Source organism: Neomonachus schauinslandi, chromosome 15, assembly GCF_002201575.2.
Source record: "Neomonachus schauinslandi chromosome 15, ASM220157v2, whole genome shotgun sequence".
NCBI lineage: Eukaryota > Metazoa > Chordata > Mammalia > Carnivora > Phocidae > Neomonachus > Neomonachus schauinslandi.
The window spans coordinates 54,758,260-54,774,714 of NC_058417.1; the positions used below are offsets into that span (position 1 = coordinate 54,758,260).

The 16,455-nt window shown below is 59.6% G+C and overlaps 1 protein-coding gene across 1 annotated transcript in view; it reads right to left on the minus strand.

The window, feature by feature from the left end:
• Positions 1–3,288: 3,288 nt before the first annotated feature.
• Positions 3,289–16,455, minus strand: part of QRICH2 (glutamine rich 2) — a 32,736-nt gene continuing 19,569 nt past the window's right edge. The window contains exons 6-22 of the mRNA XM_044921400.1: positions 15,756–16,422; positions 14,822–15,644; positions 14,152–14,237; positions 13,487–13,584; positions 12,871–12,985; positions 10,484–10,738; positions 9,436–9,558; positions 9,279–9,353; positions 8,930–9,094; positions 8,699–8,820; positions 8,023–8,088; positions 7,639–7,740; positions 6,818–7,021; positions 6,360–6,507; positions 5,871–5,964; positions 5,004–5,138; positions 3,289–3,458 (exon numbers count right to left, since the gene is read on the minus strand). Coding sequence (XP_044777335.1) covers positions 3,289–3,458; positions 5,004–5,138; positions 5,871–5,964; positions 6,360–6,507; positions 6,818–7,021; positions 7,639–7,740; positions 8,023–8,088; positions 8,699–8,820; positions 8,930–9,094; positions 9,279–9,353; positions 9,436–9,558; positions 10,484–10,738; positions 12,871–12,985; positions 13,487–13,584; positions 14,152–14,237; positions 14,822–15,644; positions 15,756–16,422 — 3,448 coding nt within the window. The remainder of the gene's footprint in view (positions 3,459–5,003; positions 5,139–5,870; positions 5,965–6,359; positions 6,508–6,817; positions 7,022–7,638; positions 7,741–8,022; positions 8,089–8,698; positions 8,821–8,929; positions 9,095–9,278; positions 9,354–9,435; positions 9,559–10,483; positions 10,739–12,870; positions 12,986–13,486; positions 13,585–14,151; positions 14,238–14,821; positions 15,645–15,755; positions 16,423–16,455) is intronic.

A 16,455-nucleotide genomic window follows, 5' to 3' on the forward strand; every position in this document is an offset into this window, starting at 1 on the left:
TAACTATAATATATATGAAAATATAAATATAACTAATGTATGTGAGAATGGGGCTGGCTGACCGAGGTGTTGGGGTCGGCAGGGAAGGGCCAGAGCGTCCCCTTGGGCCAGCACCCCTTCCCTCCACCCCTCGTCCCAGGGCAGGTGCTTGGAAGCCAGGTGGGGTGATCCTGCAGTCACGAGGGGTCTGCTAGCTGCCTCCTGGAGGTCACGCCTTCGGGAATCGAGGACCACCGTGGATCCACTCAAGGAGTTCCACAGCAGGGGCTCCCTGAAGCGCCCGTCGGCCGAAGGTGTGGAGGCCCCTTGCCATCCGAGCTCTCCCTAACCGGACTTCCGTGGCTGGCTCCTCAGGGGCCCTGCAGCCCCGGGTCTCTTCCGGTGTCACCCGTCGCCAGCCAGATGTGCGGGGCTTGTGCAGAACTAAAGAGCTGGCTTGGGCCAGAGACTCAGGCTCTGCCTAGCAGGGGTCCTGATCCTCCTCGGCCACCCTGTCTCTCCCACTGTGTGTCCCACCCGACAGAGTGGAGAGCTTGCCTTGGATTTACTTCCCAGATCAGTCATCTCACCAGGGTGAAATTTTAATTTAAAAACTTAAAAGAGACTTTTCTAACTTCCCTAGTTTGCGGTGCCTTTATTTGCCTTGGTAGGAAACCAGGCTCTCCTTGGGAAGGGGGGGGTGGGGCTCCTGGTGTGCTGTGATTGGGGGGTGGGGCTTCGGTGCCATGTGGCTGGTCTGGATATTCGGAGAAGGGGTGTCCAGGCCAGGGGGTTGATGGGAGGGAGAGTGGGGCCTGGGCCTGACTGGTTTCCGTGACCCTCTCCCCTTCTTGGCCCTTGCAGTGTGGCCTGCCACAGGCTGGCGCTTGGCCCTAAAGCCTTGTCTGTGGTGGGGGGAGCTACTCCTCCACTTGTGGCCCCTGGCAGGCCCCCCCCATCCCCAGCTCAGGCCCCCAGGCATCTTCCCGCTGGGCCCACCCCTTCTATTCCTATCTTCAGCCTCTTGAGGGAGCCTGGCCCTGAGTGCATGTTGAGCGGCCATCCCCCAGAGGTCAACCAGGGCCGTCCGGGATCCACAGAGACAGGGTGGGTCCCCAAAGGGACTGGCTTCCTTTCCCTTCCCACCTTCCCCACAGCCTCCAGCCATTGGAACAGAAGCAGCGTTGGGGATTCCTGGCCCAGTGGGGCCTTCGCTCAAATGACCCGGCAGTGCCGGTGGTGAGGTGGGGCTGGAGGAGTGGGTGGCTGGCCCCAGGGTTGGCATTTCTTCAGCCTCATGCTGGGGACGAGGGATGCTACCTTGCACCCCCCTGCCCCCCAAGACCCCTTCAACATGTGTGTGTTGGGGGGGCTTGTTTTCTCCCTCGGGGGGCCAGAGCCCTGTAATCGACCGTGCTGTAGATTGGGGCTGCAGGGGCTGGAGGTTCATACCCAAAGTGGGAGTGACACCTGAGAAGGGCCCTGCGTAGTAGGCCAGGCCACCTCCTCCAGCCTGCCCGGCCAGCGGCCCCTGCAGAGCCAAGCAGAACCTGCCCACAGCTGCCGTCAGCCCCTCTGCATGGGATGGTTTACTTTGAGGATGGGTTAGTCGTTTCAGTTTTGTTTCCTGGTTGGAAACCCCTGGGCCTCCTCCCGGCCTCACCCCTCAGCCAGCCCACCTGTGCTTTCCGGGGCTGCAAGGGGAAGTCCCTGCAGGGCATGTGGGCGGCCACGCTGGGACCACAGCCTGGGGAGGGTGGGCGGCCTGGCCCAGGTGCGAGGATGGGGGTTGGCCTGCACTGCTTGGGGAATGTCCTCCCCTCCGTGTCCTTGCCTGAGCGGGGGAGGTCTGGGTGTGGAGGGCTGGGATGGCCTGCTTCTGCCCCTCCCTGCCAAGCTGGTGAGTTTGGATTCTAGGCCAGGGACACTGAGCTGGCAACCTTCTGACATCTCTCAGGCAAGATGAGAAATAGGAGCCGGAGCGGGAGCAGAGGGGCTGGAGCTGGCCCCGCCCCCTGCTCCCAGAGGAAAGGGTGCCTGGTGTGAGGCCTGCCGACCTGGGCCCCTAGGTTCAAGCTGCTCCCCTCCTCTTGTCTAGCCAGAGCATTAGATCATTGCATGAAGATGGATGGGGTCTCAGCCCATGGGGAAAGTAGGGGAAAGCCCCCCCACACCCCATAGGGAGCACCTGCCCCACCCCATGACACCCCCAGCCAACCCCACCCTCCTTTGCCCACACGGGACTGGGGAGAAACCCTTTTCTGGGCAGTTTCCTGCCACACTTTCCTTTTGTCATTTGTCACCCCATCCACTCACACCTTAAAGCAGGCCTCTGGTGTGAGACATCCCCTTCCCATGTCGGGGTGATGGGGACTGGGGGTGGGGGCCCCCCATGAGGACAGACCTGAAGACAGGAAAGCTGCTTCTGTGACTTCAGAGGCCTCAGGGGGAGGGCAGTTCTCCCTTGTCCCCAGGGCTCCAGTGGGACCTGGGGGCTCATCCCTTACAGTTGCTGCACCTGCTGAGCTCAGTCCCCGCCCCTCGCTCCTCTGTCCCCTCAAACCTGCCAAGACCCTTAGCACAAAGGACTCAGGGTAGCATCGAACCCTCGTGCCTGTTTGGGGCTAGTGGAGCCCAGAGGGCTGGGGCAGGACAAAGGCTAGGCCTGGAGGCTGCTGGGCAAATGGCAGTCACCTGGCAAACCCCTTCCTGACACCCTTCTGCTCTTTCTGGGGAGGGGTGAGCGGAGCAGGGAACCAGCCTAGGCCAGGCAGCCCCTCTGCCTCTGTAGCAGCTGCTCAAGGGTAAGCTGCAGAGGCAGCAAACCGAAAACTTCCCAGGTGCCCGGGGGCCCTGCTCCCCCGGGACGTGGTGCCAGGAGCCGGGCGTTGCCACCCTCACCTTGGCTGCACGGCACGGCTGGTGCACGGACACCACGAACCCCAACCTCTCCCGAACGCCCCAGCCTCCCCAAACGGGAAGGCAGCAGCCTCGGGGTCCCGCTGAGGTCAGGAGAGAGCTGACAGGGATGAGAGTGGGTCCTACTGCGGCCCGCCAGCCCCCGGGTCTGGGGTCCGGCCTCTGCAGCTTCTCCTGAAGCCCCCGCACCCTTGGAGGGTAGCTTCATCTGTTGGCGGGGCGGGTCATGGTCTCATTCTCAGGCTGTAAGTCCGACCTGTCCAATAACTGAAGGCCGGCCTCCTGGACCCCGGGCTGGGTCCCTCCCCTTCCACTCCATCTTCCCGAGACAAGCCCATTGAAGCGTCGCTGCCCCCAAGCTTCTTCCCACACATTTATTAATAACTTTGGTCAATGAGCAGTGGTGGACCGCGGTCCCCGGGTGGGCTCTTCGAGCCCCTCCCCGGGAGGCAAGTCCATCTGCATCTCCATCTCGCTGGGGCTGGGCGGGTGGGCCGCGTTGGGCTGGGCCAGGTGCCCCTCGGAGGACAAGGGTCTGTCTTTCCGCGGACGAGGAGGAGCTGTGAGACATGGGGGCTGAGGTGGCTCTGTCCCACTCCCCACACCCAGCGCAGCCTGCCAGGCCCTCCCCAGCTTGCACGAAGGGCAGGCCGATTGGGGGGCGGGCAGAATGCTGGAGAGGGGGCCCCGCAGGGCTGTGGTGGGCAGTGCAAGCCCGCACGGGAGCTCCTGAGCAGAGCTCCTTGCTAATCTCTGGGAGTTAAAAATAATCAAGCCCTCCGTTGGTGGCCAAGAGAGCCTGCCTCTTAAGTGATGTTTCCTCTAGTAATGCAGGGGCTGTTGAGGCACTGTTCACACCAACAGATGCAGGAATTGTTCCTAAGCCTGCCCTCTCTCCCTCTCCTGCTCCCCTAACATTTTAGGTGCTCTCGGAGTAGACAGTGGAGTGCCAAGAAGGAGGAAGCTAAGTGCCCCCAAGAACTCAGTCACAGCCCCGCACTCTGTCCGCCACCGAGTCGTCTGTCCCGGCCCGTCCGCCACTGAGTCACCTGCCACACGTTGTGACCAGCATAGGTTCCGGAGGCAGACAGCTTAGGTCTGAATCCCACTCCCGCTGCTTCCTAGCTGTCTGACCTTGGGCAAGTACCTTAACCTCTCTGTGCCTCCATTTTCTCAGCTGTAAGTGATGCTCACAGTGGTCCCTACCTCTTAATGTTGGTGTGAGGATTAAACTAAAGGCGAGGTGCCACGACCAGGGCTATCACTTCTGTTTCCGCTTCCTCCAGGCACTCACTGAGCGCTGGAACTGGAATGGGTGGTAAAGGGCATCTAGGGCTGGGCCTTTAACAGGGGTGGGGGAAGGGGGGGTGGCCCTTGAACCTCCTGCAGGCATCTGCAAAGTGTTGGGAGAACGTAACTTTGTATAGGAAGAAGGTCAGCCCCTTTCGTTAGATCCCCTTTCTTGGGCGCCCCGACTCTGAGTAGCACCAATCCAGCACCCCTTTATGGGCAGATGAGGAAACAGGTCTGGAGATGTGGGGAGACTTGCTCAGAGTCACTTGAAGGTGGTCCGGCCTCGTGGCTCCAGGCCTGTGTCCTTCTCTGGCCCCCAAGTGTGGCTGGACCCTGGGGGACCCTTAGCGCCCAGACTTTCAGGCAGGATTTAGCCCCTCAGGGGAGAATGGGGACTCAGGGGGCCTTCCAGGCCTGGGGGTGAGGAGAAGCTCCTCCCCAGACAAGGTCGGACTGAGGGGTGCCCACCAGCTGCCGCCCAGAGCTGAGCACCAGCTTCAGCAGAGTGAGCCCCTGTGAGCCGGGGCAGGACTTGGGTCTGGAGCCGGAGCCTTGGGCTGCAACCCTGCCCCTGTTCCCTCTTCTGGGACATGGGGACAGTACAGCCCTGGCACATAACAGGAACTCAGTAAAGATGGACTTTCGCTCTTCTCCCTCCCATCCCATCTCTCGGCTCCTACACACTTCCTCTCTCGGGGAAATGAGGGCACAGACCATCAGGGACAGGAAAGGGGGCTGGCGGGGCAAGCAGCAGAGGCCCTGGGGCAGTGGGGAGGCCACCTGGAAGGCTGCTCCAGCCGAAGGGAAGCTACCTGGACTGTTGCCCGCCAGCATCCGAGCACTCTGAGGCCTCGAGGGCAGCTGGCCGTTGTCGCTCAGGGACTGCTGCCTGTGCACGTGGGGCTGCGACTGCTTGGCCTTGTGCTTGGTCATCCCGGAGACGGAGGCTGGCGGGGGACAGCGAAGGGGGGGGTCAGTTCCGAGACACCAAGTGAGAGCTCTGTGGGGACCCGTGGGATGGGGAGAGGGCTGCAGGGCCACCGGTCACAGCCAGCCTCAGCCGGGGTCCTTCCCCATCTGAACTGATGGATATGCGCCTTCTAAGCACTCCATTCGTTCCCATGTCCGTGCGTCCATCCACCCCCCCACCCACTCAGTTATGCTCTGGGGACCTACACACAGGAGCCCTGTGCCTGCTGCTGGGCGGGCTCTGACCTGGGCTCACAGTTCAGGAGGGCAGGCGGCTAGACAGGTGCACACAGTGCTCTAAGAGCAGGTGGGGAGTGATAAACAGTGCGGTCGGGCTCGCTGGAGGTGGGCACCAGGGGTGTGGGAAATTCTCCAAGTGGTGGGGGGCTGAGGAGGGGCATTTTGAGTTTTGAAGGAGGGGCAGAACTCGGCCCCGGTGGTGCTGGGAACAGAGGCTGAGGCAGGCAAGCCAGTGAGGCAGCACGAGGAGAAAGGCTGACAAGAAAGATGCGGCCATGACGTCCCGGCTCACTGGCTGAGAGTGGACGGCTATCTCCGACCTGCAAACACTGACCTGGGGCTTTCAGGACGTTTGCAATCAGGGAGGTAGCGGAGGAAGAAGGCACCTAGGATCCAGGGGCCCCACGGCCTTCCAGGAACTGGACAGACCCCCGGGGGACTCGAGCAAGGAGCCTCTGGGCCCCCGGGACACTCACTGTCTTTGGTCAGGATGCCTGGCAGCCTTGTATCCATCCGTCCCTTGTAAATATGTCCATCCAGGCCCAAGATATCCACCTCATCATGCTGTGGGGGTGGAGGGGGACATCCATTACCATGTGGCACCTAGAGCGTGCCCCCCGGTCCTTCCTCCACGAGGGCTGGGGGGCACCGAGTGACGTCCTCTCCTGACTCCCAGAACCAAACGGTGCTCAGAACCCTCCCCCAGGGCTCTGGCAGCGCCAGGGTGAAGAGAGGGCCCATGGTGGGGATGGTAGTGCTAGATGGTGGCCAGGATGGCAGGTGGCCAGGATGGCATTCTTCCCAACAAAGCCTAAGAACCAGAGGCTTTCAGAAACAGCCTCCAGGCAGAGGGCTGGTCATCCGCCCTTCTGGTGACTTAGGTGGTTTTTCCAGAATGACTTGAGAACGTGGGGTCATGTCAGGGCCCTCTCTCTTCACTCCCAGGCAGCACCCCCAACCTTCATGGCGATCTGGACCTCCTCGGGGGGGTACAGGCCCTGGGACAGGTGCTGCAGGCGGGTGCGGCGGTAGGGGTAGGTGAGGGTGTGGCTGCCCCCACAGCGCCGGGGTACGCTCGAGTACGTGTAGTCAGCGGTGTCCGGCACCCTGTGATGGGGACGGCAGAGTCACGGGGAGGAGGTGTCACCTGCGACCCACCTATGGTGGGGGCCAGCCGGCCAGAGGTGGGACCGCTGTGTCGGGGGTCTCCGGGAGCCAGGGCAGGAGCAAGGGAATGGGTGAGCCGAGCAACCCCACTGCTGGGCCACCCTGAAGACCTCTAATACCCTCTTTCTACCCCCTGCCCCGCCACCCCTCCTTGGCAGGGCTTTCCCCAGCGGTGGATGAGACATTCTCAGGGCTGTGGGTGCGCAGAAGCTGAGCCCCGCGGCCAGCGGCCCAGTCTGTGTGGTCCTACCGTTTGTGGCAGGGGGAGCTCAGGCACTGTGCCTGCAGCAGCTCCCGGATCATCTGGCTGCTGGCCTTGACCGAGCCTCCAAAGTGGATCTGCACCTTCTCAATGTCCATCAGCATCTTGGAGTGCATGGTGCGCAGGCGCCCCACGCTCCGCTCTATGTGTGCCAACTCGCCCCGAGGGAAGGCAGTACTGCCCAGCTTTAGGCTGTGGGGCGCAGGCAGACGGAGGGGTAAGGGGGCCACACCAGCTTGAGCCCACACTCAGACCCTGGCCCACTCCACCCCTTTATCTGCGCCTTTTTAAGCAGGACCCTGTGTGGGCAGGAGCCCTTCCCATAGCACTCCGAGGGACCACGGATGGGGCAGGGCAGAAGCTGAAATGGGGAGAAGCCCTGCACACTTAGCCTTGCCTCCCTGGAACCCCGAGGGCTCCAAAGTGCAGTTTGAAACCATCCTTACTGCCGAACCCCCATCCTTGGGAGATGGAAATGCAGCGGGGAGGGGGGCAGGAGCCCGAGGGAGTGTGCAATACTTCCCCACCTTCTCCCAAAAAAAAAAAAAAAAAAAAAAAAGAGGAGTTCCCCCAGACAGCCAGCACCCTTGGCAATGTCCCACCGGGACCCCCAATAGGGACTCAAAGGCAGGGGATTACTAAGTAGGTCTCCATTCTTCCTCTTCCGGGGAAGAACTGGGGGGCTAGCCCAGAAATCACTCCGTGCCCCCCACTGTCCAGCCAGGAGGAGGAGCCCCCCACACTCGCCCTCCAGCCTCTGCCCCCATCTGGCCTGTGAAGCCCTGCCCGGGAAGCCCACTGCCCCGTACTTGCGGCTCTGCCGCCGGACCTGCTCCAGCTCAAAGATAGTGTAGGGGCGGAGGGAACGGTGCCCAGGCAGGGCTGGGCCCACAGGAGTCACAGGGATAAATCTGGGCAGGGACAGAGAGAAGAGGAGGGTTGGGGAGTGAGAAATCCCATTCCCAAATCCAGGACTCCACAGTCTACGTGCCTGAGGAGGCTTCCGGTCCAGGGTGAGGCGGAGGGAAGGACGGAGGGCTAGCAAGTGGTCAGGCACACAGGAATGGACCCAGGGGAGAGGAGACGAGGAAGGACAAGAGCTGGAGGCAGGTAGGGAATGGAGGATCTACAGCCCTCCTGGGCCCGCCCCCATGACCGCCACCAGCCGGGGTTGGCCAGGTGTGGGCACTCACTGTCCAGTCACAGCTGTCTCCAAGGGACGGTCACAAGAGAGGCAGTGGAAATGTGCCAAGAGCTGCCTGTGAGGAGTGGGATACACACAGATGGTGAGTGCCCTGCCCAGAGGGTCGGGAATGGGAGAGACGGAGGACACAGAAGGCCACGGCCCCTCTGCAGGACAGGCGGGCCGGAAGCTCGGCTCACCAGGGTGGCAGGCCCCGAGCCACAGAGGCAGATCTGGTCCCAGTTCCCTGGGAACACACTAGCTCCTAGGCATGCCAGCTTTGGGGCGCCCATCCGGCACCCACCTGTCCTAACCCAAAGCCAGCAGGGTTTCAAAGGGCCCCTGATGGATGCTCTGTGTAAACCTCGGGGGCCCTCTGGCGGCCAATAATGGAAACCCTGGGATTCCAGCCTGCCGTGGACCAGCCCCCCACGAGCAGGCTCAGCTCTGGGGACTGTGGGCCCGTCCCCAGCACGGCGGCCCCGCAGAGCACAGCCGTGCCAGAGAGCCTTAGCCTCTCTCCCCGCCCTTTCTCCGCCCTAAGGAACCGGCCTAAGCTGGAAGAGCTTTTCAAGCTCTCAAATTCTGTCACGGCAGCTGTGGGATGGTCCAGTGGGATCAGCCATTCCCCCAGAGCTGTTCATCTGGGGACCCCCCCCCAGCCCCCGCTGTCGTCCGTGCCCCACCTCCGCATGGCCGCCGCCTCGTCTGCCTGGTAGAGTGGAGAGCGCTCTTTGAGCTGCTGCCGCAAGGACTTCCAGCGATCTTCCAGCAACTGCTTCATGGGGTCCAGCTCCAGGCGGTCCAGCTGCGGGGGGTGGGGTGGGTGGGGCAGTGACCAGTGAGCGCTGGGAAAGCCAGGCGGGGGTGGGGGAGCCATCTGCAGCATCCAGACAGGAGCTGCCCTCTGCCCTCACCTTGCTGTCCATCTCCACCAGGAGCTTGTCCAGCATCTTCTGCCAGTCCTGCTCCTGCCCGCTCATCTTAGCCACCAGCTCCTGCATCATGTGGTTCAGCTGCTCCGTGGTGGCATCAAACTGGACACGGCTCACTTTGGCCTCCAGGGCACTCTTATCGGCTTTCTGCCCGGAAAGAGAGGAGGGGCCCCCCACATGGGAGAGAGCCATGGAGGGGCCCCATTGCCCTGAAGCGTCAAGCCTGGACGCTGAGCTCCCCCTCTGGGCTTCTCTTCACTCCTGGCCTTTCAAAGAATGACCGCTGAGAACTTGTGGGACGCAAGGTGGCTCTTCCGGGCCTGGCCCTTACCAGGTCAATCTCCATCTCCAGGTGTTCCCTGTCGGCCTTTTCCTTCTCGAGCTTCTCTAGACCCTGGTACAGTACCTGGGAGGCGAGGGAGCAGAGAATGAGGAGCCAGGACAGGAACGGCCTCGCCCCCGCCCCGGCAGCCCTGCGGGCCCCTCACGTCAATGGCCTTCTGCTTCTGCCGATGGTCTTCGATGAGGTTGCTGGTGGTGATACTGAGCTTCTCACAGTCGCCCTGTACCTGCAGGATGGCGCTCTGGACATGGCCCAGCAACTCTTCATCCTGTGGCAGGTGGCACAAAGGCAGGCTCCCTGGGGCCACTGGGCAGTATTGCTGCCCTGATTGATCAGCCCTTAAAACATCACCCAGAGGCGCCTGGGTGGCTCAGTCGGTGAAGCGTCTGCCTTCAGCTCGGGTCATGATCTCGGGGTCCTGGGATCGAGTGCCGCTTTGGGCTCCCTGCTTCTCCCTCTCCCTCTGCTGCTCCCCTGCTCATGTACTCTCACTCAAATAAATTAAAAAAAAAAAAAATCACCCAGCAGGTAGGCCAACTTTGGACCCCATTCTGGCTCTCCACAATTTCCCCCCGATAGTGGGGAGGCTCTCTGCTCTTTCTGTGTGTCCACCCAACGGGATGTGAGCCTCAGTCCCCCACCGCCCCATGGTCTAGCCTTGGGGGAACTGGTCTGCCGCTGGGGGTGACCAGTAGAGGCTCCAGCGTGGTGAGCTGCCCTGTGGCTCCTGAGAGCTGGGATGTGGGCTACAGTCTCCCCACCTGCCCTGGGCTGGATCTGAACTCCAGGATCCAAGAGGCAGGACTCAGGGACTTGTGACTCTCCCTGTCCCCACCGGCAAGCCTGCCCTTTGGTGGGGAATCAAGAAGGGGCCTGGAAGACTGGTGTGAAGGGGAGTCAATGAACCCTAAAGCTCTGCCGGTGTCCCCCGAGGCACATGAGTGCACGGCTCCACCCCTCAGCCAGCTGTGCCGTCCCACCCCCACGGAGCCAGCTCTGCTGCTGTCCTTGCTGTGACCTAGTGAAAGGCCCAGGGACTCCTGTGGGGTCAGTAAAGGGCTCCACTATGGAAAACTGGCCCTTAGGCCAGTTAAAGCTCTATCAGCCGCTCCCCACTCTGGGGGCCGCTGGGCTGTGGCTCCCCACTGTGGGGCATGGGCGGCCACGCCGGGAGGGGGGCCAGTGGCAGTCACCTGGCTCTGGAGCTTGGCTTTCTTGGAAGGCCGGGAGGCTGCCAGATTGTTGACCATGTCCTGGAGCTGCTCATAGCGCTGCACCAGAAGGCTGACCTGATGGCTCAGGTCCAGGCTGCAGGCGGGGCAGGTGGCCTCAGGCTCAATCTGGCCAGGTTCCAGGGTTGACAGGGTCTTGCGAGGAGCCATGCTCATGGACAGCAGCGTGGAAGACGAGGCCAGCATGCTCTCGATGACCGTCCTGAGCTTGTCAAGCTGGGTGCGGGCAAGAAGGCAGGTGCAGGGCAGTGAGCGAGGCATGGCCGCGTTCTGTCCACGCTGTCAGCGCCCACGTGATTCGGGCAGTCGCTGCACCCCCAGTGCCTCACAGAATGTGGGGCACGCAGGAGGCGCCCAGTGCCCGTCTGTTAAATAGTGAATGGAGTTCTCAGCGAGTGTAGCCTTGATGCTGAATAAAACCCCTACAGGATGGAGGCTTCTGGACCTTTCTCCAGCCAGCTCACTGATTCAGCGTAAGGACACATCTCCTCTAGCTAAACCCTCGAGTGGTGATGTCCGTTAGTCCACAAACACTTAGGGGAGCCTGACGACACCCAGACGCAGCTTGGGGCCCTGGGGACGGGAGGGGTGGGCTCACACAGGCTCTGTCCCCACCCCGCATGTCAGTAACAAGAAATCAGCGGGATGGGTGCTACTTCTGTTGCGGGGGCCTCTCTCGGTCTGGGCAAGAGCAGATGCCTTGCACTGGCTCTCTTGTCCTCTTCTGTGTCCCACAGTCCCCGTGCGTCACCACATGACTGGTCCCGCCCGGGTTGGCACCCGGTTCTGGGGCAGCTGGTCCCACAGCTGTGGGACCTCTGGCCGGGCTCAGAGAGGGCCTGGACCAACCGAACCCCCTCTCTTGGAAGTGTGTGACAGCGCGGGGCCTAGGCAGCCCCTGTGGGCCATGTGTGAGAGAAGGGAGAGCGGGCTGGGAGCACGGTGGGAGGGAGATGTGGAGGTATTGGAGAGAAATGGATAAGGACAGGGACACAGAGGCACAGGGACACACAGAAACAGACACGGAAAGACAGAGAAGGAGCGGCCCCGGCCAGACGGCCCCCTTGGCCCAGGAGTTCCTGCCTTTTCCAGCCCCCGCACACCAAGGCACTTTCAACCAAGCGCCCTACTGCCTGAGTTCGTGAGACCCTTGCTCTGCACCCGGAAGAGCCTACACTCTTCTGGAGAGTCCGTAAGAGCATGTCAGAGGGTCCGTGGGATAAAAAGGACGGATTAATTCTCTCTAGAAGAGAGGAAGGTGCCTCCCCAAACTATGGACATTTTAGTGGAGTTGTGAAGGACCAGTAGGAGCCCGCTGGGTAAGTGGGAGTGACAAGGATGTTCTGGGACGAGAAGCAGCATGGGAAAGCAGCAGTGTGTTCTGACGTAGGAAGCTAAGACGGTGGGAGATCTGGGAGAGTGGGGGCCAGTGCCTCGAAGAGCCTGTGGCGGGAGCCTGGGCCTGCCCAGCAGGGCGTGGCTTCTCTCCGAGTGTGGCCCCCGGAAACCCTGGAGGTTGCTAAGCTTAGACGGAAGCTGTGGACACATAATCTTCTGCTCCTCAAGCCCCACACTGGACAATTGGCTTGGGGTCAAGAAATGGTACATGCCAGGGACGCCTGGGTGGCTCAGTTGGTTGAGCGTCTGCCTTTGGCTCAGGTTGTGATCTCAGGGTCCTGGGATCAAGTCCCGCGTCGGGCTCCCTGCTCGGCAGGGAGTCTTCTTCTCCCTCTCCCTCTACTCCTCCTCCCCCCAGCTTGTGCTTTCTCTCTCTCTCTCAAATAAATAAAAAAAAAAAAAGAAAGAAAGAAATGGTACATGCCAGTGTCCTGGCAAAAGTGGGAGTGGCCCAGAATGGGGCCTCTATCACTGAGGGGGCTCCTGACATGAGTCCCCTTGGCCGAGTGGCTTTTCCTATCCTATCCTCTGCAAGCACTCAGAGGGCTGTTCCTGGTCCAGAAGCTCTTCAATGGGAACATTCTGGGATGACCGACGACGAAGCATCACTCAAGATTTAAAGGCAGACACTATCGGGGTGCCTGGGTGGCTCAGTCAGTTGAGTGTCCGATTCTTGATTTCACCTCAGGTCATGATCTCAGGGTCGTGGGATTGAGCCCCACGTCAGGTTTCACACTTGGCACAGAGTCTGCTTGTCCCTCTCCCTCTGCTCCTTCCCCCACTTGTGCTCTCTCTCTCTCTCAAATAAATAAATCTTAAAGGCAGACACTAACAAGAGAGTGGAAAGACAACCCACAGGATGGGCAAGAATATCTGCAAATTGTTATGTCAGCTAAGAGTCTAGTAGTCCCATCATCCATAGCTCACTCTGAGAAGAGCTCTGGTCTCACCTGGTCCTGCAGGTAGAGGGAGGCTTCAGAGACTGAATGTTCCATGCTGACCTTGCCCCGCTCTTGGCTCTCCCTCAGCTCGGCCAGTTCCTTCTCAATGTCAGCCACGGTAACTCTGAGAGATGTGCAGAAAGAGACAGCCTGGCCCCGCCACCCACCCCAGGGCCCAGGCCCACCAGTCCCATCAGGGACAGAAAGAAGATGCACACCATGGCTCTTGGGCCCTCACTGCAGCAGGCTCTGTCTAGGGAGTCCCGGGTGCTGCTTGTCTGGGAAGTGGGGAGCCCCGTGCTGGCCTGAGAGGTTTCTAGGGGGTGCGACCTGGCACCACAAAGACAGGGCTCTGGGGGGGCTCTGGCAAGTGTTCTCCTCCAGCCTCCAACTGGGGACAGAGACTGGTAGCTGTTTTCCTCCCAAGCCCTGGTGCTGAACTGTTTTGAGAACCTCGGAAACTTCCACCAGCAACGTGAACTACAAACGGACACCCTGAAAGGCAGACACAACCTGGGTCAAAGACAGGGGCCAGTTCAGACTGTGAGTGAACCGAAGGCTGCCATCACTTCCTCGGCTGGGGAGATGAGATGCCCGGACACAAGCTGCCCTTGTGGTATTTTACCTGAGGATTCCCAGCTGCAAGCTCAGCTGGCCATTCTTCATTTCTTTTCCTATTTCTTGCTCCCCGGTGCCCTCCAGGATTCTCTGTATCCTGTCCATCTACAAACCCAATGAAGAGGAAGGTCAGGTGGGCTTAAGTTCTTTGCCTTCTGCATATGTGTCCGCAGCTTGAGCAAGTCCCTCTCCCGAGTCCTCGTCCTAATCTAAGCCTCTAACAAAAACCATCTGTCAGTGTGTCCCTTCTGGACATCCATCCATCCATCCACCTGTCCGTCCATCCGTCCATCCCGTGGACAGCTGGCTTTAAGAGAACAACTGAAGACCTAGTAACCCCTTCCATGGCCACCGGCCCCAGACAGTCCCACAAACTTGGCTCCAAGGCTGCCTCAGTACCAGTGGGATCTGTTGGAAATGGCCCCCCATGTAAAGAAAGGACCACTGGCCTCCTTGTTGGCTCAGCCAGATCTTAAGGGCTTTGAGCATCAGGTTTGAGATCAGGAAATGAACATGATGATACCTGAGGTGCATTTCCTACCTGACGGGTTTGTAAAGATCCAATGAGATAATAATGTCCTGCAAGGATCCTGTGATCCATCAAAATACAAATGGAAAGTGATCAGATTACTGGCACTCAAAGGCAAAGTGGGCGGACCCTCCCTTACTTACTTTTGCTTTTTCCTGCCAAACTTCTTTGGTCAAGGACTTCAAGGTCTTCAGCTGTTCCTGCAGGTCAGCGGGTATACTCTTTTTGACTGTGAAAAGCGGAGGCCGTATTAGTCAGAAGGGTTAGATCTCCAGCAGGCTCCCAATCCCCATTCCCAGCCCCCACAGGGAAGCTACCCCAGCGAGCAGCAGGACACCTCACTTCCGCTTTTCCTGGTGACTGGGGAAGGGGGGAGGATGGGAAGAAAGGAAAGAGGGGTATCCTTACCCTCTAAAAAATCCACCCAGTGCTTACTATCCTAAAGGGCTTTGGGACTACTGACCCACACTTTCCACCCATCTCTCAAATCTTAATTATTCTCTGGGCCCACAGCTGTGCATGGACCAAGGTGAAGTTGAATTCTTTGGCATCCTCCCTCTCCGCCCACCGTCCTCAGCTGCTGTCCACAGAGTCTGCCAGGGCACTGGAACTGCCTCACTCCTCTCCTGAGGCTGCTTCGCTCCGACTGGTTTAAGTCTATCTTTTGGACCCCAAAGGCTATCGTAGAGCCCAGAAAGGCTAAGAAGGGACATGCTATTTGCAGTGACTCAGGAAGAAGCCCAGCCGCCAGATGAGGCCAGGGGATGCTGAATACACAGACAGTGGTCCCTCCTCCACACCAGTGGAACCCACCCATGAGCCCGAGCAGGTGCTGGATTTTCTCCAAGTCGGTCTGGCCCTCCTGCTCCTCATCCAGCTCTTTCATGTTCTCCTTGAGCTCTACATAGAGGCCAATGAGCTCTCCCATCAGACGAAATGTTTCCACTGCCATGGGGAAGCTCGGAGCCAATTTATCCAGTGAATCATGTCTTTCGCTCTGGAAATCACTCTTTTCTGATGAGACTCGGTAGAGATGGTTAAGAGAGTCCATGCTCCTGGCAAAGGCGGCTGCTTGGCTTGGAGTAGTCCAGACAGAAATTCCAGGTTGGTCTGAGGCATATATTTGTCTTGGATCCAAACCTATCTGGACGTACGGATCTACCCCCAGAATGCCTGGGCCCTGAGGGCTGGGATACAATAGGTCACGAGATTCTGGGATAGAGTATGCACGGTCACGCTGGTCTGTACCTGCTTGTACCTGGCCTTGCTGATCGGGGCCAGGTGATACCAAATGCTGTCGATCTCGCTGTACAGATCCCACACGGGTGCTTAATGGTGTTAGGCCATGCTGGTCTGTGCCACGATGTAACAAACCTTGCTGGTAAGTTTCTGATAAACCCTCTTGGCCAATACCTGGTGATGCCAAACCTTGATTGGCTAGGAGTGGTGACACCTGATCATGCTGATAGCTATCAGGAGGTATTACACCATGCTGATAGGGATGTAAGAAAAATCTTGGAAACTCAGGGTGGAATGTTGGAAGGCCACGAAGCTCTGTGCCTGGTGGTATCAAGCCTCGTTCTGTACCAGGTTGCCTCAAGCCATGCTGATCTATTCCAGGTTGAACCAAACTACGCTGATCAGTACTAGGCTGCAGGAAACCTTCTGGATATGTACCAGGCTGGACCAAACCTCGAGGATAGGCACCAGGTGGAACCGAACCACGTGGATAGGCACTAGATTGCACCAAACCTTGTGGATAGGCACCAGGTTGGACCAAACCACGTGGATAGGCACCAGGCTGTACTAACCCAGGCGGATATGCACCAGGTTGAAAAAAGCCATGTGGATCTGTGCCAGCTTGTACCAAACCATGCTGATCTACTTGCCCCAAACCATGCTGATCTGCACCAGGTTGGACAAAAGCAGACTGACCTATGCCAGGCTGAAACAAACCAGGCTGACCTGCACCAGGTTGTACCAACCCACGCTGGTCCATTCTAGGTTGGGCCAAACCACGCTGACCTGCACCAGGTTGGACCAAACCAGGCTGGGCTACAACACGTTGACCCAAGCCATGATGATCCATTCCAGGCTGCACCAAACCAGGCTGACCTGTAGAAGATAGAACCAAACCAGGCTGAGCTGCACCAGTTTGGACTGAGCCACGCTGATCCATTCCAGGTTGGACCGAACCAGGTTGAGCTGCACCACGTTGGCCCAAACCACGTTGATCCATTCCAGGCTGCCCCAAACCAGGCTGACCTGCACCAGGTTGGACCAAACCAGGTTGAGCTGCACCACGTTGGCCCGAACCACGTTGATCCATTCCAGGCTGTACCAAACCAGGCTGACCTATACCAGGTGGCACCAAACCACGCTGATACATTCCAGGCTGTGCCAAGCCAGGCTGACCTGCACCAGGTTGCACCAAACCATGCTGATCC